General features: G+C 44.7%; 1 protein-coding gene across 1 annotated transcript in view; it reads right to left on the reverse strand.

Annotated features, from left to right (window-relative positions):
- The window catches only part of IFIH1 (interferon induced with helicase C domain 1), a 41,132-nt gene that overhangs the window by 4,281 nt on the left and 9,394 nt on the right, over nt 1–27,457 (reverse strand). Inside the window, exons 4-13 of the mRNA XM_056861280.1 lie at nt 22,296–22,379; nt 19,521–19,744; nt 13,476–13,686; nt 11,983–12,200; nt 9,763–9,879; nt 8,211–8,334; nt 7,872–8,099; nt 4,827–5,083; nt 3,649–3,798; nt 415–576 (exon numbers count right to left, since the gene is read on the reverse strand). Coding sequence (XP_056717258.1) covers nt 415–576; nt 3,649–3,798; nt 4,827–5,083; nt 7,872–8,099; nt 8,211–8,334; nt 9,763–9,879; nt 11,983–12,200; nt 13,476–13,686; nt 19,521–19,744; nt 22,296–22,379 — 1,775 coding nt within the window. The remainder of the gene's footprint in view (nt 1–414; nt 577–3,648; nt 3,799–4,826; nt 5,084–7,871; nt 8,100–8,210; nt 8,335–9,762; nt 9,880–11,982; nt 12,201–13,475; nt 13,687–19,520; nt 19,745–22,295; nt 22,380–27,457) is intronic.

A 27,457-nucleotide genomic window follows, 5' to 3' on the forward strand; every position in this document is an offset into this window, starting at 1 on the left:
TTTTGTCTCTCTGCCCCATGAGCCTTTAATGCATCTTGAAATCTCACCAACCAATTCAATTGACAATACTATCGTACGTAGAGTAACTCCAGCCTAAGTCCATTTGAACCAATGTGGAATAACTATGCATGGGATTGCACAGTAACTCTGCCACATATTATGCATTCTATTTTAAGATTTCAAAACTTCAGACTTGGAGCTCTTCTTCACAGTGCCATGTTATATTATCCCCTCTTTTCTAAAAATTGTATGGAACCTCCAACCTGATAATGAGGACTTCTGGGGATCTCAAAAGCATTGGTGTTTTGTGACATTTTGGTTAACCCTAATAAAAAGGTATTAAACGATTGTTGTTTTTAGACTCTTTCTGAACAAATGAGCTGACGTGGTCCTGATTAAGGTTCTGAGCAATACCTTACGAATATATTCATCTGGGGACATCTCTTGGACACGCCTAATTGCTTTATGCATCATTTTCTCGCGAAAAATGTTCACATTTTCACGCTCAACAGCTCCAGATCCTCCTGATGCCACAAGTACATAGGTACTTTCTTCAGCTCGAGCTCTTCCACGTGCCTGGGATACAGGAGGCAACATTAACGTGAATAAATACAGACTGCATATAGATATACATAGGAACATGAATCCATGTTATTTATTTATTAACAAAAACAAAGGCATGAAGAGAACTGCTGGATTATACCAAAAATCCCATCAGCATCCTAGTTCCCACCATGGTGTAAAATAAGGATTATCACATCTTGTGGTGATGGATGAAGAAACACAGACTTTTTGGTCCTGAATATACCTCCAATCCATGTCATTTGGTGACACCCTTCCTCCCTGTGTTCTAGTACTATGGGAGAAGAAAAGTCCCCTCTATCCACTTTCTCCAAATTACACATGATTTCATAAACCCAACTTTTCACTTAACTAAAAAACACATCAGCCCAAAGTCTTCAGCCTTTTCTCACAGGCAAGGTGCTCCGACTCTGTTATCACTTTAGTGGCCCTTTTCTGGGCCCCTTCAGTTTGACAGCATCCTTTGGGAGACTGTGTACAGTTCGGGTTATTTCATCTCCAAAGTCTGGCTCACCACAGATCCAAAGAGATTATGATACTGACTGTCTTATTTTCAATCACTTTCCCCTTAATCTGTAACATGGAATTTGCCCTCTTCACCATGTCTCCAGCATCTGCCTCCTAGTTATTCATGGGACAGAAGAAGTCACCTATTATTACAACTCTTTTTTTGGCTGCCTCCCTGGTTCATTTCTCATTTCAACATCAATCTTAGGAGTTTTCGTCCGGGGGGAGGGGGATACAACACTAGTACTAATTTTGTTTTGGGTACTATACAGAGCATAACATCAGATACCATTCCACTTGAGAACACATTGTTTAATTGACAGAAACAGTGTAATATTGTAGATCAGTTATTACTATCTCGTATAAAGCTGCTGCTGGATGAATCTGTTGCCCTGGTCTGTAGCAACCAAGCCACTACAGCAAGGCACAGTTTTGTCTGGCACCGAAAGAGTCCTTGGTCAGGTCGGGCTGGAGAACCTGGAGCAGTCAAAAGGCATTTTTTTGAAACACTGACTGAACAGCCATTTGTAGGGAATGCTCTGCCTTTTTTATTTCCTGCATTGAGCAAGGGATTGTACTGAATCGCCTATGAGGCACTTTCCAAATCTACAATTCTATATCAACCATGAGCCCACCTATGATGGAGACAACCTACATGCTAGAAGTTGTTAGAATGGTACTAGAAGAGATTTTTATTTATTTATTTTTCATACTTCTAACCTGCCCTTCCCCAGCCAGGCCGGGCTCAGAGTGGGTAACAACATTAACATTTACAACCATGACAATAAAACATATAAACCATGAAACCATTCCTCAGTTATTACGAAGGTAGGCGCCGTACATATATAGTGCCTACTGCAGCAAAAGATGCTAGACCCAAGACAGATCAGTTCAAAACCGGGTAGGCTATCCACCACCAGTAAATTGATTGTAAAATAAAAAGGGGGGGTGGGGGGTAGGAGGCCAGTATTGATCTCACCTGCGGCTGTCCTCAGTTATAGGCCTAGTGGAATATCTCTGACTTACAGTCCATGTGGAATTCTTTCAGGTCCCACAGGACCCTGATGTTACTAGTCGAGGACAGCCGCACACTCCTAGGGCAGGGGACCACCAACAAGTTATTATCAGCAGAGCGTAACGCTCTTCAGGGGGGATACCAAGAGAGACAGTCCTGAAGATATGAGGGTCCCAGACCGTGTGAGGCTTTAAAGGTCAAAACCAGCACTTTAAACCTGATCTGATACTCCAGCTGGAGCCAGTGCAGTTGCTCAAGCACTGGCTGTATATGGTCTCCGGGCGCGGCCCCAGTAAGGCACCTCGCTGCCGCATTCTGTACCAGCTGGAGCCTTCGGGTCAGTCTCAAGGGCAGCCCTATGTAGAGAGAGTTACAGTAATCCAGCCTAGAGGTGACTGCCGCACGATAGCACAGCAGATAATTTTGCTTCACGCAAAATGCTATTGTGGAAAACAATTGTGCAATAGTGGATTCTTAAAACAGCTAATTCATTTATCTACCATCAAGCAGCTAAGCAGCTTTTAAATTCATGGAAGATAAATTACGGGGGGGGGGGACCGCCCCAGGGGTCCCCATCCTTTTTGAGCCTGTGGGCACCTTTGCAATTCTGACATAGCGTGGTGGGTGCAACCACAAAATGGCCACTGTGGGAGGCAGAGCCAGCCCCAAAATGGATGCCAAATGGATGCCAAAAGAGGTAGCCAGACATACACACAGAGGGAGCCCTAGTACAGGGAACATGAGGAGTGATTTTTTAAAAATACACTGGGCATTTATGCAGGGTAAATTTTGATGCTCACTCAAAGCTCTTTTTAAAAATGTGACCGTTAAAATGCTTATTCACGGTCCAGACGCAAAAGGAGAAATGTCACCCCCACACACACACACACACTCGCCCGCTTTGTTCATTCCATTAGCCAACCGCCATTTGCATTGCTAACGCATGGCTGTCATTTTGCATGGTTCCTTGAGGGGATTCTTCAGTGTGGGGGCAGAGCAAACACAAAAGGTCGCATTAAAGGGGCTCTTAAGGAGCCCCATGGCGCAGAGTGGTAAGCTGCAGTACTGCAGCCAAAAGCTCTGTTCACGACCTGAGTTCGATCCCAACGGAAGTTGGTTTCAGGTAGCCGGCTCAAGGTTGACTCAGCCTTCCATCCTTCCAAGGTTGGTAAAACGAGTACCCACCTTGCTGGGGATTAATGGAAGATGACTGGGGAAGGCACTGGCAAACCACCCCGCAAACAAAGTCTGCCTAGAAAACGTTGGGATGTGACGTCACCCCATGGGTCAGGAATGACCCAGTGCTTGCACAGGGGACCTTTACCTTTTTTAAGAAATGCAAAGTAGGTATGCGCTGGCTTTGCAGTCACTTCCTGAATGACGGTTCAAAAAAAATATGCGGGGCACTTCAGCCTGGAACGCGCTGCTAATTACCAAGCATAAATGGCCACTGGGAAAGAGGAGTGTGAGATCAACACTGTGGTGGCAGCTGTTGATGAGCACTATGTCGGGCACCTCTGGCCTAGTCATTCAACATAACATACCTGCATCATAGCTATTTCATTGGTAACGAGGCCATAGCGTATAACGATGTTACATTCCTTGATATCCAGGCCTTCTTCCGCCACAGTAGTAGCAATGAGTAGGTTAACTTTTCCTCTGCGGAATTTTTCAATAACTTCCTTCTGTTCATTCTGTGCCAAAATATCAATGATCGGATTTAGTAATGGCATGAAAATGAATTTAATAATCAGAACAGTTCCTTTGGCTTTATTGAGAGGAGCACAGTTTTCATAGTTGGTTACTGCTTTTTTTCCTGCTCCAACATGCCAAGGGACTTCCAATGAACATATTATTATTGACATTAACATGTGACAACTGGGCACAAACACAAAATCACGATTGTCCTTTAATAAAAACTTCATTCTATTACGGGTTAAATCCAAACTTCTATTATTGTAAACTCAATTAACTGATGTTAATGCAATTCTAGCTACTAGACAAGAGTTGTTTACTCTTCAGAAAACTCTCGGTGCAAAGTTGCACCTGTCAAAGGGATTTACAGTTCAATCCTAAGCAAAGTTACACCATGCTAAGCAAGTGGTTTTAATGGAAGGGTGTAACTCTGCTTAGGATTGAACTGGAAGTCACTTCGACAGGGCCAGATTTGATTCCTCACTCCTCCACATGAGCGGCAGATGCTAATCTGGTGAACTGGGTTGGTTTCCCCACTCCTACACATGAAGCTAGCTGGGTGACCTTGGGCTAGTCACAGCTCTCTTAGTGCTCTTTCAGCCCCACCCACCTCACAGAGTGTCTGTTGTGGGGAGGGGAAGGGAGGGTGATTGTAAGCCAGTTTGATTCCTCTTTAAGTGGTAGAGAAAGTCAGCATAAAAAAACCAACTCTTCTTCTTTTTCTAGAATGAATATTATGCATCCAAAAGACACCACCTATCCCTACAGTATTGGCAGCTGGTGTCTTTGTTACATCATCCGCCAAATCAAAATGATGTCATTCTCAAAGGTCAAGCTCTTTACCTTTAAATAATTTCTCCTCGAATAATACTTCCTTTGGTTTCTATTACACCTTACTTGGGGAGATGCGATTCAAGTGCCCACTGAATCAGTGGCCAAGGTGAGAACAGACTTGGTCCGATTGATTAAAAAAGTCTGCTCGCTTGCAAAAAAATTCTGGCACAACGTTTTAAGCTTTGTCCTTTACCTGAGTCATGGGCTTAAATTCACTATTGTGTCCAGCACCGATCAGATAATGAGCTTTCACTCCAGCTTCTTCAAACTTTGGATTGTCTTTAATCCACCGATAGAGGGCATAGGCGCTTTGCCGAGTCTTCGTGAAAATGATCCCTCTGGGCTCAGCTGTCTTTGAGAACTCCACCATCAAGGTTCCGCGCAGCTTAGTCAGTTTCTCATTCTCGTATTGTTCCTTAGTAGCTAGCCTTTTCAACTCCTCTTCTTCGCCTTTCAAAATAACAGGTAAAAAAGTAAACCTCACATTAAAAACCAGAGAATTTGAGGGGATGAAAAAAAATCTGTCCCAATTTTTATCCCTTTAAAAAAAAAAAAAAAGCCCAAGGAACATAGGACAGTATACACAAGATTCCCTCTCCTCATTTTTTTATCACAGCCCTGTTGAGAGATGAAAAGTCAGATCCAAAATGCAGAAAGTTCCGAAGAACACTTCCGCTCACACAGGACTTACCCCCCTGCCAATTCTGTTTCCCATTGCATATCCCCATGTCAGACATCATTCTGTTCTGGAGGGTTTCTCCCCCTGCCCCACGATACTCAGTTTTGGGCAGTGCAGGGGGGCTGCAGCAAGAAGGAAGAGATGGGAAAGGTCTGTTCTCTAAGCAGAGTCACTCAGTGCTTTGGATTTAAACCCATGACGAACTCACACAGTGAGCTACTGAGATTTGAACTCAGATCACCACAGAAATGTACTAAAACCGAGGAGAGACAGATTAGAGTGTCACAATAGGTCTGAGGTACCAATGTTCAAATCCCTTTGGCATTGTGAGGATAAAACAGAGGAGAGAACCCTAAGTTCTTTGGAGAAAGGTGAGATGAAAATGTACTTTAAAATAAATAGGAAAAAATATTAGTTGTAATGCAGCACATACCCTGATCTGGATGGCCCAGGCTAGCCTGATCTTGTCAGATCTCGGAAGCTAAGCAGGGTCGGCCTTGGTTAGTATTTGGATGGGAGACAAACCAAAGAATTCCAGGGTTGCAATGCAGAGGAAAGCACTGGCAAACCACCTCTGTTAGCCTCTTGCCCTGAAAACCCTACGGGGTCGCCATAAGTTGGCTGCGACTTGACAGCTGTTTACATACACAATACAGCACATCCAATGATCTCCAGGCTCTTGGAAAAGATCGATATTTCAGGAAAGAGTAATATTAAATCTTTATAGGCTCCACAGAAATGTGGGGCACACCAAGAAAATGGGTTTCAGAACTAGGGGGGGAAATGGGCCATCTTCTTTCAAAAAATGAACTTTCAAAAATGCATGCGCTTGAAAGGTTTCCTCAGCAAAATAAAGAGGGGGGTGGGAACAGTCAATTGTTTCTCAATTCAATATGAGAAGGTCTCAGATTCATGTGTCACTTGGCCCAACCTGTACCCTGCCATGTTCCCCGTATAAAATCAAACCTAATTCATCTCTACCTGGGATGTCTCTGAATGCCACTGTTTCAGGAATATTATTATTTTTCCTACCACAACTCTAAACAGCAAAAACACAAAAGAACAACAAACCTGCAGAACTCTAGTTGGAGCTTGGATTTTTTTTAACATTCCACAAAAGCTCTTCAAAAGCGGGAGAAAACAAAAGATGTGCATTTTTGCTATAAATTATAATTGTACAGTCGGGCTCCATACTCAAAGTTACACCAACATTATATAATGGTTAGTATCCAGAAGGAATACAAGGAGTCTGGATTTCCCTCAAGGGTACTCTTTACAATCCTAAGGAGGTGTGAGAATTCTACAGTCTCTAATAAATCAATAATAAGCTCTGCTCACAACCTGAGTTCGATCCCAATGGAAGTTGGTTTCAGGTAACCGGCTCAAGGTTGACTCAGCCTTCTGAGTTCGGTCAAATGAGTACCCAGCTTGCTGGGAGTAAAGGGAAGATGACTGGGGAAGGCACTGGTGAACCACCCCGTAAACAAACTCTGCCTAGGAAACGTCGGGATGTGACGTTACCCCATGGGTCAGGAATTACCCAGTGCTTGCACAGGGGACCTTTTACCTTTATGCAAGTCTGCTGTTGTTCTTGGGGCTGGAAAGATGTTGATTGCTTTAATGTATGTAGCTGTGATTAAGTTTTATGTTTCGGGGAAGGGCAGCCAGACCTCACATTAATCAAGCTTTGGAGCCGATTTCCCTTACTGTCCAAGTGAAGGATGCACACACTTAACCAATGAGGCTACAGAAATTAGCGCAACAGAAATATCAGTGAAGAACTACCTGTGGCAGCTTAACCTGTAACCTCCAAACCACATATTTCTAAGCATCCTGTCGTGAGGCATGACCTAGCCATAAGTAATAACCAGACTGTAGCGCCCTTGTTAATGCAGATTTGTTGTTCAAAACAATTCCCTCAAGTGTCTCGTGCTCATGGTTAAAAGGATTGGTTTTAATGGAAATAGAATCATACATGATATTAAATTACTACAATTATAAAATGTTTTAAATGAGTTTAGGGAGAAAGGGAACTTATAAAATAAATTTTTGATGGAAATGGAGGGAGGAGCAGGGGAAGTTAATATATCTTTGATTACATATAAATATCTTTAAATAATGGTTCCAATCTGTATATCTTTTACTGTTTTTGGAAAAATTTAATTCATAATGGGACCATTTAAAGAACATTTTTTTATCTAATTCCTTTTTTTTACTTTCTATTAATTTTATATTAGGTATTGATTTGATAATGTTGAATAGGATTAGATTAGTTAAAATATATTTTGTATTAATCTTATATTACATATTGATTTAATCATGTTAGATATGATAAGAATAGGTCAAATTAAAAAAAATGTATTGGGATTAGTTCCGTTAGCAAATGTTTATACAATTTATCCTTGAACGGAAGAGGGAGAGGGGGAAGTCATTATATTGTTAATTAGTTGTTGTTTTTACTATTATTATTATTTTTAGTGGTGGATATTGCTTTTATGTTGTTATGTTAATTGTAGAAAATAAAAAAAATTGTTATAAAAAAAAGTGTCTCGTGCTCACCATAAAATAAATCAAGAAGGAACATATCAGTTTGATCCAGTTTCAATGCTACTGGCTCATGCTCTTCTTCATTCACTGTCACCTTCTTGTCGCTCTCTTCCTTATAGAAGCTTTTGAGGTGGCTGTACGCATCAACCATTCGGATGGTGTCGTTGATCTGCAAGGCGTCGTTGTATTTCTTCAAATGCTCTGCACAGACACGTTCTTTGCGATTCGCTTCTTTAGCAGCTAGTCAGAAAAACAAATACACGCACACTCAAAACTGACTGACAGAGGTCTGGAAGAGCCTTGGATATACAAAGAGGAAGTACCTGAAGAAGATTTAATGTGAAGAGTTACCTTTCTTCTCCTCTTGAATAACCCACTGTTCATAGGTCTGAGATCCAAACTCACAGTTTGGATTGAATTTGCAATAGGCCTGGATCTTTGTCATTATGCTTACGAGTTTTTCTCTGAATGGATCCTAAAAATGAAATGAATGAGCATCCAATTAAAGAGATACACTGGACATTATTGCCAACAAGGGACAGAATTCTGTGGTTTAAATATCATCTAAAGGTATTTGCTAAAAAAGAAAAAGAAAGCACGCAGTCATAAGAACATAAGAAAGGCCCTGCTGGATCAGACCTAGGCCCATCAAGTCCAGCAGTCTGTTCACACAGTGGCCAACCAGGCGCCTTGCAAAATTGCCCTCCTGCTTCCTAAAAAGCCACTTAATGATCATGAATGCAGCCCATGAAACTGAGCACATAATATGCAAAAATCGGATGGTGTACACAGATGTTGTAATCCTCAGCTAATTAGGATTCAGCAATTTACGGCTTCTGGGCCAAAGTCAGATTCTGAGGGATGAAATTCTAGAGGCAAGCCTAGACGCAAAGGAGGAGAAGAAAAAGCAACAGCTATTGATGGCAATGTACATTGCAAGCAGATGACTGTCCTGGGAATAGGAGGTAGGGACGGCAGTGCTGGGCTACTAACTCTCATTTGCTCCTCAAAGACCTCCGTAAGAATAGTTCACCAGAATTAAAAAGTCATTCCATGATTAAAGGAGTTTTCACTTCCTCCCCATTCGGAAGCCAGAGGCTGTTTTCAATCATCCATATGGTCACAAAACCGGATTCTGCAGGATAGTCGTTCCAAAAAGAGACATGAGGTGTCTATTGGGAGCAATGCAACAGAGGAAAGAAGAGGCCAGCTTAATCTTCAAGGAACTTCCCACAAAACTTTATAGTTAAATTGTGGAACTCCCTGCCCCAGGATGTGATGATGGCTGCTAACTTGGAAGGCTTTAAGAGGGGAGTGGACATGTTCATGGAGGATAAGGCTATCCATGGCTACTAGTCAAAATGGATGCTAGTCACGTTGCATACCTATTCTCTCCAGGATCAGAGGAGCATGCCTAATATATTAGGTTCTGTGGAACACAGGTAGGATAATGCTGCTGCAGTCGTCTTGTTTGTGGGCTTCCTAGAGGCACCGGGTTGGCCACTGAGTGAACAGACTGCTGGACTTGATGGGCCTTGGTCTGATCCAGCATGGCTCTTCTTATGTTCAAGCAGCTCAAATCTTAGATTTATTCTACCCTGGATGTATATTTTGAGAAGATGGCTGTGTTTGCTGGATGCCCCAGTGGGAGGCAGAAGATAGGCTGGCCGGCACACAACCTTATACCTGGTTAAGTTATGAGCTTCTTGAACCAATAATGTCTTATTATAAGCAATGCTTTTGCAATTTAAATAATTACATTTGCATTTTGGAACAGACAGAAGCCTCCCAAATGAACTAAAGCTGTACCTCCATGGTGGGCAAGGGCTCACTCTGCAGGTCAGGTCACAGGAGGTCCCCCCCTTACAGAATTATGCAGCATCTGGATTCACACTACCCATACCTTCCGTTTGTCATCTGCAATCTCAAATTTCTTATAAGGTTCCTTCACATGATTGCTCAGTTGCTGGGCATGTTCTTTAACGGTCATGATCCCAACTGCATCAAGATTGGCACATATCTGGAAGAAGGAATGTTATTCCATAACTTACGTGTGCATTTCATGAGTAATACTGCCTGAAGTTGCTACATCTCTGTCAGGACATTCATCAAAAAACACAATCCCCGATTAAGCTGTCATTGCCCCAGCCGATTAAGAAGTGTGCCTAACCATTTGCCTGGAGGTTTGAGCTAGAACTGTTGTAGGTTTTGACTAACTCGTTCTAAACCTCAACTAGTCTGAATGATTTCTGGTTTCCTCTACCTCTAGTTTTCTCATCATCAGCTGGCCATTTTTTAAATTCCTGTCATCACTACTTTTACAATTAGACAAATTAATGCTTTTAAAAATAAGAGGTTACTCTGAAAAATCTAACCAACAAACATCTTGCTCTCAACATAAAAAGCTAAACAAAACAAAACTCCATGCAGAGGACAAAACTTCACCATATTCTGTACTGTTGTACATGTACATATATGCACTTGAAGTTATACCAAAATAACCCATTTACAATTAAGTTCTCTGGATTTACAAATGTGATAACTAGAATTGATAATGGCCTTATTCTGTCCACAAAACTAGGAAGATGTGAAGATTACTCATTCTTCCCTCCCAATGGCGGTGTTGGTTTAAAAGCCAAATTGCTCACCATGAGTCAGCTGCAGAGTATAGTTACACCATTTTCCTTCTGCCTCCTCACTCATCTAGCAAGCAAACGTCTGTCAAAGTACTTATTAAGCTTCTTTGTCTTTTACACTACTAAACAGACAAGTGGGTTCTAGTATTCGCATGGAAAAAGCACACATTCCACATGACACACAGCTACTGGGGAAAATGGCAACCCCTCCTCATCTCAAAATCTGCAGCACTGTTGTTCTGACCTCATTACAAGATACATTTTCCTGCCCCTGCCAGTGGCATCCAATGACCAGGCAAGGCACATGAAGACGCCATGACACATGATGGGGGGAAGGGAAGATTAATCAAGGGGATGCCATTTTCCTCAGCAGCCCTCTGAAATGTACACTTCTGCCGTATTCACTTTTACAAAAAAACAAAAACAAAAACAAAACCTAGTAATTTTTAAATGCATTTCACTTGCACCTGAAGTCAACAATTATTGACTAGAGACTTCTCTAAGGTTGCCAGCTTCCTGCAGTGCAGCTTGTTCCAGTCTCTCAATCCTCATTGTTCACTGCTCAGGAACTGAGGTTTAAAAACCCAGGGGTTAGTGCTTATTCCTTCTTCCCTTGCCTTTTCTTTCATTTATTTAAAACAACAGCAACAAATGTGCCGTTCCCAAAGGCTTGAGGCTAATGATGTAATTTCAAAATAACCAGCAATCTGGTGCCAGATTGACAATGGTAACAGCAAAACTCATCCTGTTACAAAGACCCAATTGTCTCCACCATACAGGTAGAGTATCCCATCTATGGACATCCCTTATCCGGACTGATCTGAAAATTGGACCCTTCGAACCGGTATGCAGGCAGATCCGTGCTGCCTGCTTTCAATGTTTCCTCTCACTTAAAAATAAAATACAGCGTGCACTGCATCGTAGGGGGAGACTGAATTGTTAGTTTGTTGTTGCTCTTGTTTAACAGCTGGTACAGATATTCTAGTGAGATAGTTATGCCTTTGCTTTCTGATGGTTCAATGTACACAACATTTACTTAAAAATACTGTTTAAAATTACATTCAGGCTATGTATATAAAGTGTATATAAGACATAATTGAATTTGGGTCCCATTCCCAAGATATTTCATTATGTATACACACAAATTCCTAAACAGTCCAATGTATGGAACGATCCGAAATAAGGACCACCTTCTGTCCTGATAAGGAATATTCAACCTGTACAAACATTCGCCAGCTTTTACCAGCATTCAACAGAATGTCCTTTAAAACCATGATGTTTCACAGGTCATTCAGGATGATGCTTGGTGCAGCCTCCAGAAGGCCATTCCACTGCAAATAAAAGGCCCGATTCCTGACCAAAGTCAAGTGAACGTGCCAGGAGGAGAGAATGGTCAGAACAGAGCTCTCAGAGGGTGCACAGGCCCACACTCTCTTTTGAACAACAGTGGCTTTCCATACGATACCCGCCGCAGGACGGTGACTTACTTTCAGAATATGTTCCTCAGCTTTTGAAGGGTTTTTGGCACCTCCGACACCAGGTGAAGCTGTCAGTCCCAGGATCTGTGGCTGAGGAGTCTGTGGTTTGTTCTCTTTGCTTCGCTTCTTGTTTTCCCTCTTTTCTTTCAAGTAACGACGCATGATATTGTTGTAGACACCTTCCTTGTGAGTGTGGTGGCATTCATCAATAACAATCAGAGAGAACTCTGGAAAACATTCAGCACAACTTGGTTGGTTCTCCTGTGCATGATACGTCAGTACAAACAATTACATGCAGTTGTAGTTGAAGGGGAGAACGACTGGTCGGCTTATTACAACCGGAAATAATACATGTCTCAGAATACACATTCGTTCCAAGAAATATCCCTGAAATTGCTACAGTGCCAGACAACACTTCTCTTCTTTCAGACTTTCTTGTGCTTTTAAAACAAGGATACTGTAAAATAATACATAACTGCACAACATGACTACTGCAATGCGCTTTATGTAGGAACTGAGGACGGTTCAGAAACTTTGGCTGGGCTGGAGTGGAGAAGCTTGGCTTGTCATCTGACACATATTGTGTGTGTGTAAAGTGTCATCAAGTCGCAGCTGACTTATGCTGACCCCTTTTGGGGTTTTCAAGGCAAGAGACTAACAGAGGTGGTTTGCCAGTGACTTCCTCTGCACAGCAGCCCTGGTATTCCTTGGTGGTCTCCCATCCAAATACTAACCAGGGCTGACCCTGCTTAGCTTCTGAGATTTGACGAGATCAGGCTAGCCTGGGCCATCCAGGTCAGGGCTCTGACACATATTAGACTGGTTTTAAGAGAGATACTGGTTACCTGTTAGTTTCTAGGCTAATTCAAAGCCAGGATATAGAATATGTAAGAAAGCATCTTGCCCCATATTCTTCCCCTCCCTTCCATCACCATTTAAAATCTGGAGGCGAGGCCATATTTCATGAGTCACTGCTGCCTTCTGAGGCAAATCGCTGAGGAGGAGGATGTGATGGGAAAGGCTCGGCGTACCTGCCTGAACTGTTTCAGGCAAGCCACCAAGCAAAAGAGAGGGGGGGGGGGAGAGAAGCCTCAGCATGCCGTTGAGAGGGAGGGTGGGGGGAAGCCTTGGTGTGCCATTGAGAGAGAAAGCGAGTGAGAGAAAGGGAGGGGAAGCTTCGGTGCCCTGTTGAGAGGGAAAGGGGGAAGCCTTGGCATGCCATTGAGGGGTGGGGGAGAAGACTTGCTGTGCCCTTAAGAGGGAGGAAGGGAGAAGTCTTGGGCATGCCGTTGTGGGGAGGGGGGGAGGCTGGGCACGCTGCTGAGAGGAAAGGAGGGTGGGGAGGAGCCTCTGCCCACCTATCTCCACATGTTTCTTACGGGTCTCCACTTGTGCTAAGCTGATCTTGGTGGGTCAGGATCACGTATGACTATCAGCGCAATCCAATGCAGACTTACTCCAGCATAAGTGTATTGGTTTCAACATCTGAACAAGACACATACCTGCTAAGTGGACTCCTTCTTCAGCATCTTTTTCCGAATTCAGAAGTGCATTCTCAAGGATCTGAGCAGTGCAGATAATGACATCATGATCTCGGACAACTTCAGGGAACGAAATTTTCAGCTGAGATTCACCACTCAGCTTAGTTACTTTATATTGGTGTTTCAGGTAGGGGTGAAATTCTTTCCAGAAATGCTGCTCCACCAAAGGCACCTGAAGGAATGATTCCAAGCAAAAATACACGTAAGGGTGGGACTAAATGAATTGTTCTGTTAAAACTCCACACAAAGTGCTATCCACATAACATTAACCTGGCAACAGGTAGGGAGAACGAACCTTGGATTACTCACCGTGAAGGCTGCTTCTGCTCTGGAGTACGAAGGTCATCTGTAAGATGGGTGTTTCTGATCCTCTTGCTTCTGGGAGGCAGGAACAAAACTTGACTTCCTGTCTCTGGGAAAAACGCCCCCTCATTTCCAAATGCTTTCCGAGCTATAGGATTAAAACCTTTTTTTAAGACAGGAAGATAGTGGGAAAAAACAGCAACTGTACGGAATAACAATAATGTTAGTAATAGTAGAAAGTGAAGAGCCCTGTGGTGCTCAATGTCTCAACTATGAAAGGGAATGTCCTAGTACCCAAATGAACTAGGGATGCCCGATGTCTAGGTAGCAAAAACATTTTTTTGACGGGTGGGCCAGATGACCTCCGTACTCCAGAGCAGAAGAAGCCTTCACGGTAAGTAATCCAAGGTTCGTTCTCGCTCTGGAGGAGGTCATCTGTAAGATGGGACTTACAAGAGCTGTCCCCTGCCCGGGTGAGTTAAGAATTTTGTAGAACACCCTACAGAACCCTATGGCCAAAGCCCGCGTCTTCAGAAGCAAACAAGTTCAATTTATAGTGGCGAACGAATGTGGAGGCAGACCACCATGTCCCCACCTTGCAGATTTCCTCTAGGGAAGCTTGTCGGTGGAGGGCTGCTGATGTGGCAGCACTCCTCACAGAGTGGGCTGTGATACCCTGGGGCACGGCTAACCTGTTGGCGCTAAAGGCTAGAACGATACAGGATCTGATTGTACGGCTTATTCCCGCACACGACATGGGTTTGCCTTTATTGGGAGCCGATAAGTTAATGAACAAAGACTCTGAAGTCCTAATGGTTTCCGTGCGTTTTATGTAAATCTTTAACGCCCTTCTCAGATCTAATGTATGCCACTCTCTCTCCTTGGGATGCTGGGGGTTGGGACAGAAGGACGGTAGTACTATGTCCTTCTCCCTGTGGAACTTGGAGTTGACCATGGGGAGAAAGGACGGGTCTGTGTGGAAGACTGCCTTATCCCTATGAAAAATACATAACTCCAGCCTAGTTGAAAGGGCCCCCAGCTCTGAGACCCTTCTGGCCAAGGTGACTGCTGTCAGAAACAAGACTTTCAATCTCAGTCATTGCAGATCAGTAGAGCGCAAGGGTTTGAAGGGCTCCTTAGTGAGGGCGGAGAGAACTGTGTGCAAACTCCAGGTGGGAAATCTGTGAGCCACTGCCGAGGAGGAAAGACTGACCCCTCTCAGGAAGGCTTTAACGTGAGGATGATTGGTAATCTGGAAGCCTGAAATCCTGGGGACCAAGGTGGCTATAGCTGCGAGTTGGCGACGGAGAGTGACTGGTTTAAGGCCCTGAAGACGACCATCTTGGAGAAAGGATAGCAAGTTGGAAACGCGTGGGCTTGAGAGGGTCCACATGCTTGCGTCTGCACCATCGAACAAAGGCCTTCCAGGTGGTATCATAGATGCGTCGCGTAGAGGGACATCGAGACGCAACGATGGTATCAGCAATGGTTGGATCACAACTGAGGGCTAAGAGCCTGTCCCTCTCAATAACCACGCGGTTAGATGGTACCACCCCGGGTCCAGGTAGCAAATGAGTCCGTTTTAGGAGATCTTGGCGAGAAGGCAGAGGCCAGGGGTCGCGGACTGACATTTCCACTAGAGATGGGAACCAGGGGCGTCTCGGCCAGAAGGGGGCGACTAGAATGACTGACGCCTTTAGGAGCCTTGCCCGTCTCAATGCCCTGGGGATGAGAGGGAGAGGGGGGGAAGTCATAGAGAAGAACCTGGGGCCACGGAGACATCAGCGCATCTATCTGTTCTGCTTTTGGATGGCGATAGCGGGTAAAAAACCTTGGCAGTTGATGGTTGGTAGCTGATGCAAAAAGGTCGACCTGGGGGAAGCCCAGGCGCTGGGAGAGGAGGAGAAAGATTTCCGGGTGGAGAGCCTATTCTGATTCATCCAGCTCCCTCCTGCTCAACTAATCCACTTGCGTTTTGGCGATCCCCTGGATATGTTCTGCGGAGATGGAGGAGAGATGAGTCTCTGCCCAAGATAAGATCAGCATGGCCTCTTTGTGGAGAGTCAGGGACCGAGAGCCCCCCTGTTTGTTGATGTGCGCCTTGGATGCCACATTGTCGGTCCTGACTAGAATGTTCTGGTCTCTGATCTGGCCTTGAAAATGTTGTAAGGCCCTGTGGATAGCTTTGATGTTCTTGAGCTGCTCTTGAGAATTCCAAAGTCCCTGAGCTGGCTGGTTGAGTAGGGTAGCCCCCCAACCCGAGAGGGATGCATCTGTGAACAATTGGATTGGGGCTGGGTTGATGTATTGAAGCCCCTGAGACAAACTGGTGGGGCGAGCCCACCACTGGAGGCTGGACTGGACAGACTTGGGAACTGGCAAGTGCTTGCAAAACCTGGAAGAAATATCCCTTTGAAACCATCGAAGAAACCATTGCAGCGGCCTTGAATGGAATCTGTCCCACCCCACTGCTGGAAAGGTGGAAACCGTAAGACCCTGGAGTTTTGCCAGGGTCATCAGATGAGATGACTTGGAGAGAAGAACGGACCTGGCCAAGGATGATATCTTGGAGACCTTGTCCTCTGGAAGCCGCAGTTTATTTGAAACTGTGTTGATGTACACACCTAGGTGGAGCAGGTGTTGTGAAGGAGAAAGGTGACTTTTGTCTCTGTTTATCAAGAAGCTGTGAGACTCCAGAAGGTCCAAGACCGTTATTGTGCGAGTGAGACAAAGATCTCTCGATGACGCGCATATCAATATGTCGTCCAGGTAGGGGTGTAGTCTTATTCCCTTCCTCTGGGCCAGGGCTATCAAGGTCACCAGGACCTTTGTGAAGACTCGAGGGGCTGATGATAACCTGAAGGTGAGGGCCCGGAACTGGTAGTGCCTGTGCTGGAAGTGGAAGCGAAGGAATCTTCGATGGAGGGGGTGTATCAGTATGTAGAGATAAGCTTCCTTCAAATCGATGGAAGTGAGGAAGTCTCCAGGTCTGAGAGCCTCTGTGACTGAGCAGAAAGTCTACATCCTGATGTGCCTCTTTTGAATGTGTTTGTTGAGAAACTTTAAATCGAGAATGGCCCTCCAATCGCCATTTTTCTTTGGCACTGTAAAGAAGAAAGAGTAGACTCCCGATAAGAGCTCCGCTGGAATCACAGGTTCTATGGCGTGAATGTCGATCAGGTGCTGAATGGCCGCTGTTGTCCTGAGTTGTTTTTTTTTGTTTGCAAGGTCTGGTGATGCCACCAGACGATCTGGAGGAGTGGTGAGGAACTCCAGTTGGTATCCCAGAGAGATGATTTGGTAAACCCAGGCATCTGGGTGGAAGGTTTTCCACCGAAGCTGGAAGTGACTTAGCCTGCCCCCCTCAGGCTGAGGAATGGCGACACTGCTTAGCTGGGCAGAAGGGCTTGTCCCCTTTGTTGCCCTGAGAGTTGAGAAAACGGGGAGGCTTGGAAAAACATCCCCCTCTCCTTAAGGAGCCTCTGAAGGATCCCCATTGATTCCTTTTCTGGTCTGGCCTATACCTGGACAGGGTGTGGAAGGAAAAAAAGGAACCCTGAGAGGAGAAACCTTTTTGCTCCTTGAGAAAACTTTTGGGTAAGGCCTTCTTCTTGTCTTTTGTTTCAACTAATATTTCATCTAACTTCTCCCCAAAGAGCTTTTTCCCCTGAAAAGGAACCCCATTAAGACTGTCTTTGACCTGTGCTCCACCTGCCAGGGGCGGACCCACAGAGCCCTTCTAGCGGCCGCAGTAGTCGCCATGGATCTAGCGGCAAAGGTCATAGTATCCAGAGTGGAGTCAGCAAGGAAAGACACTGCTCTTAGAATTCCGGGGACCCTCTCCAGAGCATTTTTGTTGTCCTCTGGGATAAGTTGCCCCAACTTCCTCGCCCACTCAATTGCCGCTCTTGGGACAAGGGCGGAAGTAATGGACGCCTGAATAGCCCATGCAGCAGCGTCATGCGACTTCTTGCATGCCAAGTCCACTTTTCGGTCGACGGGATCCCTAATAAGACCCAGGCCCTCATCTGTGACTAAGTCTGAGGAGTGGAGTGCTGCTACAGCAGGGTCCACTAGGGGAACCTTGAGGAACACTGCTGAATTGCTAGCTATGTTATAAAGCTTCTTGGTAACTGCAGGGGGCTGGCAAGAAGCTAATGGCTTTTCCCACTTTTCTTTAATAAGGGCAGAGAGCTTCGCTTTTAGAGAGGCTAGTCCAGCTGCCTCCATGGCGGCTACAGAGCGCGTTACCCTCCGGGGAGTGAGTCTGCGCCTTACCGGCTGTTGCGTTCTCCGTGGCTGCAGATTGAAGCTGGATAGCTGTGGTAGGCGGCGAGATCTACAAGCCCCTCGCTGGGGGCGAAAACTGGAGAGGTGGGGCAATGACAAGAGAGCGGGGAGCGGCAGGCGCGCTAGATCTTTTGGCGCCTTTGGAATGAGTCGAGCTGACTCTTTTCTTCTTAGAGGAACCGGCTCCCTTCTTCTTGTCCTTCCCCTTAGAGCCACCGGAGTGGCTGCCAGGGAGCTTTTCCTGAGCTTGCGAGGCTGGTACGAGCAAGCCGGGAACCAAGTCTTCCTGTGCTAAATAGGCATCGGGTCGGCTTTCCACCATTTTGATCTGGCGGGAAAACCTGACCAAAAAACCTAAACTGCAGTAAAAATTGAAGGAAGACAGAAAGTAGTCAAAATGAAATAGATATTAGGAACTAGGTTTAAGGATGAAGAGTAAGGTTAGAGACAGAATAAGAAATTCTTTCTAAGAGAAAATAGCAGAGCTGCTAAAAAAGCCTGCTCTCTCAATGCGAGGCAGGAAAGAACTGGAAATGAGGGGGCGTTTCCCTGAGAGACAGGAAGTCAAGTTTTGTTCCTGCCTCCCAGAAGCAAGAGGATAGGAAACACCCACCTTACAGATGACCTCCTCCTTCAGAGCAAGAAGATTAGCGGTTCATTCTAAGCATGAACAACAGCTACACAGATGGGTCATAGATCACCTTCTTGTTGGTTTTCAGCCGGGGGCCCCAATGCTTTTGAGCCTGTAGATACCCTTGGAATTATGACACAGATGATGGGGAGGGGCTGTGGCTCAGTGGGGAGGGGCTGTGCTTGGCATGCAGAAGGTCCCAGGTTCAATCCCCGGCATCTCCAGTTAAAGGGACTAGGCAAGTAGGTGATGTGAAGGACCTCTGACTGAGACCCTGGAGAGCCACTGCTGGTCTGAGTAGACAATACTGACTCTGATGGACCGAGGATCTGATTCAGTATAAGGCAGCTTCATGTGTTCATGTGATGGGCACAACTACAAAATGGCTGCCACAGGAAATACAGCCAGCCACCATGTGGCTGCTCTAGGGAGCAGAGCCCTCCCCACACCCCACAGGAAGCCCAAGAATAGGGGAAAAGAGGGAATATTTAAAATATATGGGGAACGTGAGTGAAAATAAAGCCAACATTGTGGTGGCAGCTGCCACTGAAACAATGTCATTTTAATCTGCATATTAAATCTCCTGTGGCCAATCAGAAGCCCTAATGGGCACGAGCCCAATATGGCCTCACCAACTTTCTAAAAACACTTGACGGCACCAGGAAAGTATGGGCAGCATGGTGTCCATAGGGGTTCCATGATGGGGACCCCTGGTTTAGAGGAATGCCTTCCATCCTACAGGCAGATGCTTATATGACACATACAAAGGGGTGATGGCATACCTTGTTGACAAGTACTATAACTTTCCCAGGCTTCTGTTTTTCTCTCTTCCTATCCAAATGTTCTTTGGCAATGTAAACAGCTACACGGGTCTTGCCACTGCCTGTAGGGAGGCATATGATAATATTCTTCCCTTCCAGTGCTGGTTCAGCCACTTCCATCTGGTAGTCTCGGAGACTCAGCTCTGGTTCAGGTGAGGCTCTCTTGTCCCCATCATCCACATCATCTGCGGGACATAGAAAACAATCCACGGTGGGCTCCTTCAGTACAGAACACTTTATTTCAAACTGCACATTTAGCTGTAGATAAGGCCTTGGATCTTGCAAAACAAGGAAGTGTGCAATAAAATATCAAATTGAAGGCCAAGACGTTTCCCAGAATTTCCAAACAAGATATTTTCATAGGGAGAAATTAAGGGGGGGGGGGAATCAAATAAACAAACTGTATTTAAAAAGGACATGATATGAATTAAAAAGCATGAAAAGTCAATTGTCAAAATATTGTGACAGTTAGGAAGAGGAACAGCTCCAACTGGAATGGGTGAGAGATCTTCATCAACGAATATCTAATGCTGTTGTGTGTGTGTGTGTGTGTGTGTGTGTGTGTGTGTGTGTGTGTGTGTGTGTGTGTGTGTAACGTGCTGTCTGGTAAAACTGTCAATATCAGCCAGTTGTAAACACCATAATTATTTGTACATTGTATAAAGTGTGATGCATATTTTTCTGTAGAGGCAAATCTATTAAAAGCCAACTAAATTAACAGAATGTAATGAAGCTTGCTGAAAATAATGAAAATCTCTCTGAGTTGAAGGTTGTGTTTTATTGGAGCCGCTCAAGAATGCTTCATTTTACTACCACTTCCCTCACAGAAAGAGCAGTTGCCTTTTTCCTAATAGGAAGAAAGGGGATGCAGTGAGCCTTAAACCCCTTTGATTTCCACTAGGGCCAGGAAACACATGCCAAACACCAGCAATGTACTGTAGTGAGGAACAAGATGGGTTCAGAGATGCCTCTCCCCCCTTTCCCAGCTTAACCACTCTCCTCCCTAGCTGGTCATCCAAAGCTTCTTTCTGTACTTGCAGGGTGCAGTCTCCTTAATTGCAACAATCTCCTTTCTCAAGTAGAGGGGGGCTCCATGCTGCAAACCTGTACATGGAGCGCTGGAAACTTGACTGGTGGGGTGGACAGCGGATGAATCATTAGGAAAGAGAGAGGGCACAGGAAGGCTTTTCTGGGGAGGGGCGGTCTCCAAACACCCTCCGCAAAAAGTGAATCCTCTCCACTGCCGAGTAATCTACTGGTGAGCATACCAACTGAATCAGGAGATGTGGTGTCTTTGCTCTTTCCCAAAAAGCAGGAAAAGCAATGGCATCTGCTTGCAACCCAGCAGGTAGGGCTTGGCGGTTCACTGAAGGTCCTGACCCATGAAGACCACCTGTTTAGACTTCACTAAGTCCAGCATACCACATGGTGAGTTTTCTTGCCTCTTTCCTCATGTCACAGGAGACTTGGCAATATGGGCGAAGAAAATCATTGCTTGATATTATAAGGATTGGTGGGGGGGGTGAAGTTTGCTAAGTGATAGAAGAAGAAGAGTTGGTTTTTATATGCCGACTTTCTCTACCACTTAAGGAAGAATCAAACCGGCTTACATTCACCTTCCCTTCCCCACAACAGACGCCCTGTGAGGTAGGTGGGGCTGAGAGAGTATGTCTAGCCCAAGCCCAAGGTCACCCAACTGGCTTCATGTGTAAGAGCAGGAAAACCAATCCAGTTCATCAGATTAGCCTCCGCTGCTCATGTGGAGGAGAGGGGAATCAAACCCGGTTCTCCAGATCAGAGTCCGCCGCTCTTAACCACTACACCACACTGGCTCCAGTTGGAGGGCTGCGTGCTGTGACGCTCATGAGTGTTGGGGGTGCCAATCTTTGCACCAACTGTATATTCTAGAATAACTCAACCAAAGTTCAGGAGGCATGACAAGGTGAAAGGACAGCCATGGCACTACAGAGGAACAACAACAAAAAGGGGGAAGTCATTAAACTCAACCAAAATGTTGAATCCAAACTGAAAAGGTTGAGCTAAAAAACACTAAAATTACAAATATATAAATGTTAATATGGTGCACAGTAAAATTAAAAACATAAGGTCTATATCATAGGCAAGTAATTCACAATCAATAAATACATGAAACTCATACACAGTTGATGTGAAGTCGTACAATGACCAAAGTAGGACCAAACGCGTTTTGGCCTCAAAAAGGCCTTCCTCGGTGGTCAGACATAGAATTGTAGTCTAGTACATATCCTAACAGTATGATATCTTAGTGCACGGTAGAAAACACATAAAAGCCCTTCTAGTATTATGAAGCTTCTTGTAAAATTATTTATTCCATGCATACTAGAACTTGGCTCACATACCCCACCTTGTATTTCATGCTGGGCTTCTAAGGATGTGTATGCACCAAACAGTGTGATAGGTCAAAATGAAGTGAGAGTGTAAGAAGATAGCTTGGTAAGAAGTGGGAACTAAGCGACCAGCATGTCTCATGATGTGACCCCTATGCAGAGCTATACCTTTCTAAGCCCACTGAAATCAACTGGCTAGAAGAGTGCAGCTGTGCTTGAGATGGCACTGTTAATTACTGCCTTCCGTTGAACATTTGCTCAACAAAAACGCTGTCCCTGTATTTGATTCCTACGTGGCCCAATGCCTGGTGAACGTGTCCTTCTAGATCTAATTTCATGCTTGCTGGAGTACAACGAAAAAAGCTCGTACCTGAATCACCGCTGACGAGGCCAACCTGTCCCAGGCTTTCGTTGGCATCACTGACGCTTGTGTCCAGCAAGCTGACATCAGGTTCTAGCAGGCAAAACACAGAAGCACAGGTCACCTCGCAAATTTTTATGACACACCGTCCTCTCTGTCTCAGGTTCACACAGTGCAACTGGACATATCAGAACAGCCCCTTTTTGTTTTTTAATATCATTATCATTTCCTGCAGAAGCTGCCCCTTAGGGGTAAAGGCTGAAGCAAATCAAGAGGATTGTCAAACGAACAAACGTAGACTTGCAGTGTTATCGTTACCAGCTCTGGGACTTCTCTCTCGATATTTAGAAGATGCAGTCCTGGAAACTGTTAAACTGATCTAAAACATATCATGTGCCAGGGCAACTAATACAAACATGCAGGATTAAAGTCTGTATGTCTCAATGTACTAAAACGATGTTAGCCACTTAAGAAAATCTTTGCCTAAAAGGCAATTATACTTCCCTGACAAGGAAGCTACTGGGTGCCACCTAATGGCCTGTGGTAAGCTTGCATGAATACAAGCTTCAGAAAACAGAAATTGAACATCATATGCATTTGATGGAGCAAGCGTGGACTCTCAAAAGCTTGGAATTAATGAGGTTTTTTTTAATCTTATCAGCTTTTTAACAGCCTGCTTCTGTTGATGGGTAGTTTTTATGCTACTCATGTCTAATGCCTTGCATTTTAATATGGTGGTTTCTGATTGTAAGCCACCATGAGAACAGGCAACAAAGATGGTGAGGGGTCTGGAGACCAAGTCCTATGAGGAAAGGCTGAAGGAGCTGGGTATGTTTAGCCTCGAGAGGAGATAACTGAAAGGTGATATGATAACCATCTTCAAGTTTCTGAAGGGCTGTCATATAGAGGATGGTGCCGAGTTGTTTTCTGTTGCCCCAGAAGGTCGGACCAGAACCAACAGGTTGAAATTAGATAAAAAGAGTTTCAGTCTAAACATTAGGAAGAATTTTCTAACAGTTAGAGCAGTTCCTCAGTGGAACAGGCTTCCTCGGGAGGTGGTAAGCTCCCCTTCCCTGGAGGTTTTTAAGAAGAGGTTAGATGGCCATCTGTCAGCAATGCTGATTCTATGACCTTAAGCAGATGATGAGAGGGAGGGCATCTTGGCCATCTTCTGGGCATGGAGTAGGGGTCACTGGGGGTGTGTGGGGGAGGTAGTTGTGAATTTCCTGCATTGTGCAGGGGGTTGGACTAGATGACCCTGGTGGTTCCTTCCAACTCCATGATTCTATAGGCAGCATTAAAATATTCTAAATAAATAAACTTGGTAAGACTTCAAGGCCACACTTGATTTCTGTGCTAAGAGCAGTTATGCGAGAGGAGTCAGTGGCTAGTGTTCTTGATAGTCATTGTGCTTGTCTGGCATGTTTAACCACACCTCCTGCATTTCATGACCTTTTCATGTATACATTCATATAATATTCATACAATAAGACAAAGATGCGCCAATTGGAAATGGGTTTTAGTCGCAGACAGATGATGCCACAAACAGTCCCAGCCAAGCAGAATGACTTCAGACAGCTGGCCATTAATAACAGGCTGCTTCCCAAATCCATTCTGTACCTCAGTACTAAACAAGTGAGAGGAGCCTGTGTGGTGACCTGACCTGGATAGCCCCGGCTACCATGATCTCCTCAGATCTCACAAGCGAAGCAGGATCGGCTCTGGTTAGTATCTGGATGGGCAACCTCCAAGTAACACCAGAGTCGTAACGCGAAGGCAGGCAATGGTAAACCACCTCCAAACGTCTCTTGCCTTGAAAACCCTAAGGGATTGCCATAAGTCAGCTGTGACTTGATGGCACATACACACACACCAACAACAGGTGAAGCCCTGGCCTGGATGGGCCAGACCAGCCCGATCTTGTCAGGAAGAAGAGGAGAAGGAGGAGGAGAAGAAGAGCGGGAAGAAGAAGAGGAGATGAAGAGTTGGTTTTTATATGCCACTTTCTCTACCACTACTTATGGAAGAATCAAACTAGCTTACAATCACCTTCCCTCCCCCTCCCTACAACAGAGACCATGTGAGGTAGGTGGGGCTGAGAGAGCTCTAGAAGAATTGTGATCAGCCCAAGGTCATCCAGCTGGCTTCTTGTGTAGGAGTGGGGGAATCAACCTGGTTCACCACATTAGCGTCCGCCGCTCATGCGGAGGAGCTGGGAATCAAACCCAGTTCTCCAGATCAGAGTCCACCACTCCAAACCACTGCTCTTAACCACTACACCAAACTGGCTCTCTGGGTCAGCCCTGGTTAGTAACTGGATGGGAGACCTCCAAACAAGCACAGGGTTTCTATGCAGAGCCAGGCAACAGCAAACCACCTCTAAACATCTCTTGCCTTGAAAAACCTACAAGGTCACTGTAAGTCACCTGTGAGCTGATGGCACTTTCCACCACCAAACAGGTGAAATCCACATGCATATTGATGTGTGCTGCAAGAGAATGGGGTTATTAAAGACCACTTTACCGGCACCTTGGCTTGAGAGGAAGAGGCTGATTTTCATAAGTATGTTTATGGGGGGAGGGTAACTGCAGCTCGGGGACAACCCTGAAGGCCACATGAACAGTCCTGCATACCAGGTTGACTCTCCCCTGCTCACAGGCATCCAGCTGCCTATCCGTTTTTCATCTCAGTGGTGGTGAAAAGTGCCGTCAAGTCACAGCTGACTTATGACAACCCTGCAGGGTTTTCAAGGAAAGAGATGTTTAGAGGTGGTTTGCAATTGCCTGCCTCCACGTGGGCTGAGAGTTCCGAGGGAACCGTGACTGGCCCAAGGTCACCCAACAGGCTTCATGTGGAGGAGTGGGGAATCGAACCTGGTTTTCAAGGTTAGTCTCCCGCTCTTAACCACAACACACTGGCTCTTGAATACTAAGACCCAATGCAAAATGGTCATCTTCCTCTTGGTGTTTGTGTCTTGGTGAAGGCAACAGAATACTGATTAACAGTTTCTTATGGTTTGGGTGAGAATGGCCTTAACATCCATGCAGTTTCAAGCCATGCCTTCTGCTGTTCTAGGTGGCCACTGGGCACTAACAGCTAATGCTGCATATCTGTGGATCAAAAGATCTTCCACTAGGGTTGTACCAAAAAAAAAATTGGTAAATTTTAGGTTTAGGCTTATTCGGCCCGATTTTTTTCCAGTAAACCTGGAATAAGCCGAATACCCATACCGGTAAATATCAGTATTCGGCTTATTTCCAGGTTTACCAAAAAATTATTCAGCTTTTTCTGGAATCACCTACTTGGCTTCAGGGAGATCCCCAGATTTTGGTGTTTAGTAAACCCGAAAATTACCGAAACAGCTAATTTTGGGTTTATTTTTGGTTCGAGTATATTGATATGCATAACCCTATCTTCCATATTGTATTCTGTTCTGCAACTTGTGCATACAGCCCAGAAATAAATTTCTCCCTGAGATTTTTAAAAGTATACATTCTTCTAGTGTTGGAGAAACTAATTTTCCTTCTCTCCAATTCAGACCAGTATGTTTATGATAGAGTGGCACAGTTTGCCTTGGCGGCCAAGAAAAAAATGGGCTAGAGCTGTCTCTAAAAGGTGAATTGCTTTATTTCTACATAGGTAAGGTGCTTATGTGTTTTCAATGTATTTTTGCTTGCTTTTGACTTCATGATATTATTTTCCCTCTAGTTTGTCTGTGTTCCCTTTTGTGTGTCCTAACTAGTTAACAGTTTAACCTTGGTCCCTCTTATTTGCAGGACCGCCTCTCCCCCGTGCTCTGACACGTTACAACTTCGCTCAAGTCAGCAGGGGCTTCTGCAGGTGCCAACCTACAAATGGACAAAACCAACAACTGCCGGTACCTGTGCTTTCTCCATTGGGCTCCTGCGTTGTGGAACAGCCTGCCCAAAGAGGTCAGGAAGCTCCCACTCTCCTGGCCTTTCACAAACTATGCAAAACTGAACTATTCAAGAGGGTTTTTTCTTTTGCACACTTAATAGGGTTGCACTGTGCAAAATGGTTTTACAAGCTTGCTTGAATAAATGATTGGGGACAGTGGTCTCTATGGCTGTGTGTAGCTTATTGTAAGTGGGATCCTATTTATGTAATTTCTGCACCGTTTAATGTGTCATGTGAATACTTATGCTATGCTTTAGTTCTTTCTGGTGGTTCCAGACTTATCAAATCGTAATGCATTGGTTACTGAATTATGTTGATTGCACTGGCTCACTATGCGTAATCTGTCTTGAGTCCCTGCAAGAAAGGCGAGCTATAAATAATGTAAATAAATACATTAAATAAACTATTTCAACCCCTTGGAATTTGTGTTAGATGCCTGGGTGGAGGCTGAAAGGAACAGTTTTTGTTCCCATCTTGGGTCCTGGGATGCCGAGGAGAAATATTCATTTACATATCTATTTAATTATTTTAAATACATAAGAATGTGGAGAGAACAGAGGTAAACAATATGCATTTGGACTGTGACAGAAAAGGCTGCTAGGAACTTTCTGGCTAGCAGAAAAAGCTTCTATGTTATTGGGGAACTTCATTTACTGTTGTGGGACGAGTTTTACACGCCTCTGTGCTTGCTTCCCACGTATACATCTTTGGTACTCTGCACACAAACAAACCTGAGACACCCCATCTTTAAAGGGCTACCTTGGAATTTCCCGTCCCTTTGGAATGAGGGGCAACATGAAACAAAATATATTCCAATCAGCTCTGATTTACGGAATTGCATTTGTTTCGCAGCAAAGCACTCCCTCTGCTGGCAAAAAACATGAATTTTCCCCAACCCCAATCTAGTACAAGGAATTCAAAACTTGCCCAGCAAATATAAATGGAGCTGATAATTGAGTTTGTAGCTGGCAAACCATCAGCCCCCCAGTTCGCATGTTTCCTCTGCCACAAATTCACCAATGCAGATTTATTGTACATGGATCTTATATGGGTTACAGCAAAACACTGTATATTGAACACTCTAAATGCCAAGTAGTGCTACTGTTACTTCAGAATAAACAGTTCAACCTCAATCTGCCATGGTCTTTTTTTCTGATCATCCCCTGATACTATTTGTGAAGAGTTTAACAGAGATATTCTAATATAAAGGATACTGACACAACACCTCCTATTTATTTTGCACAGATCATATT

The sequence above is a fragment of the Euleptes europaea genome, chromosome 15, assembly GCF_029931775.1.
Source record: "Euleptes europaea isolate rEulEur1 chromosome 15, rEulEur1.hap1, whole genome shotgun sequence".
NCBI classification, from domain to species: Eukaryota; Metazoa; Chordata; class Lepidosauria; order Squamata; family Sphaerodactylidae; genus Euleptes; species Euleptes europaea.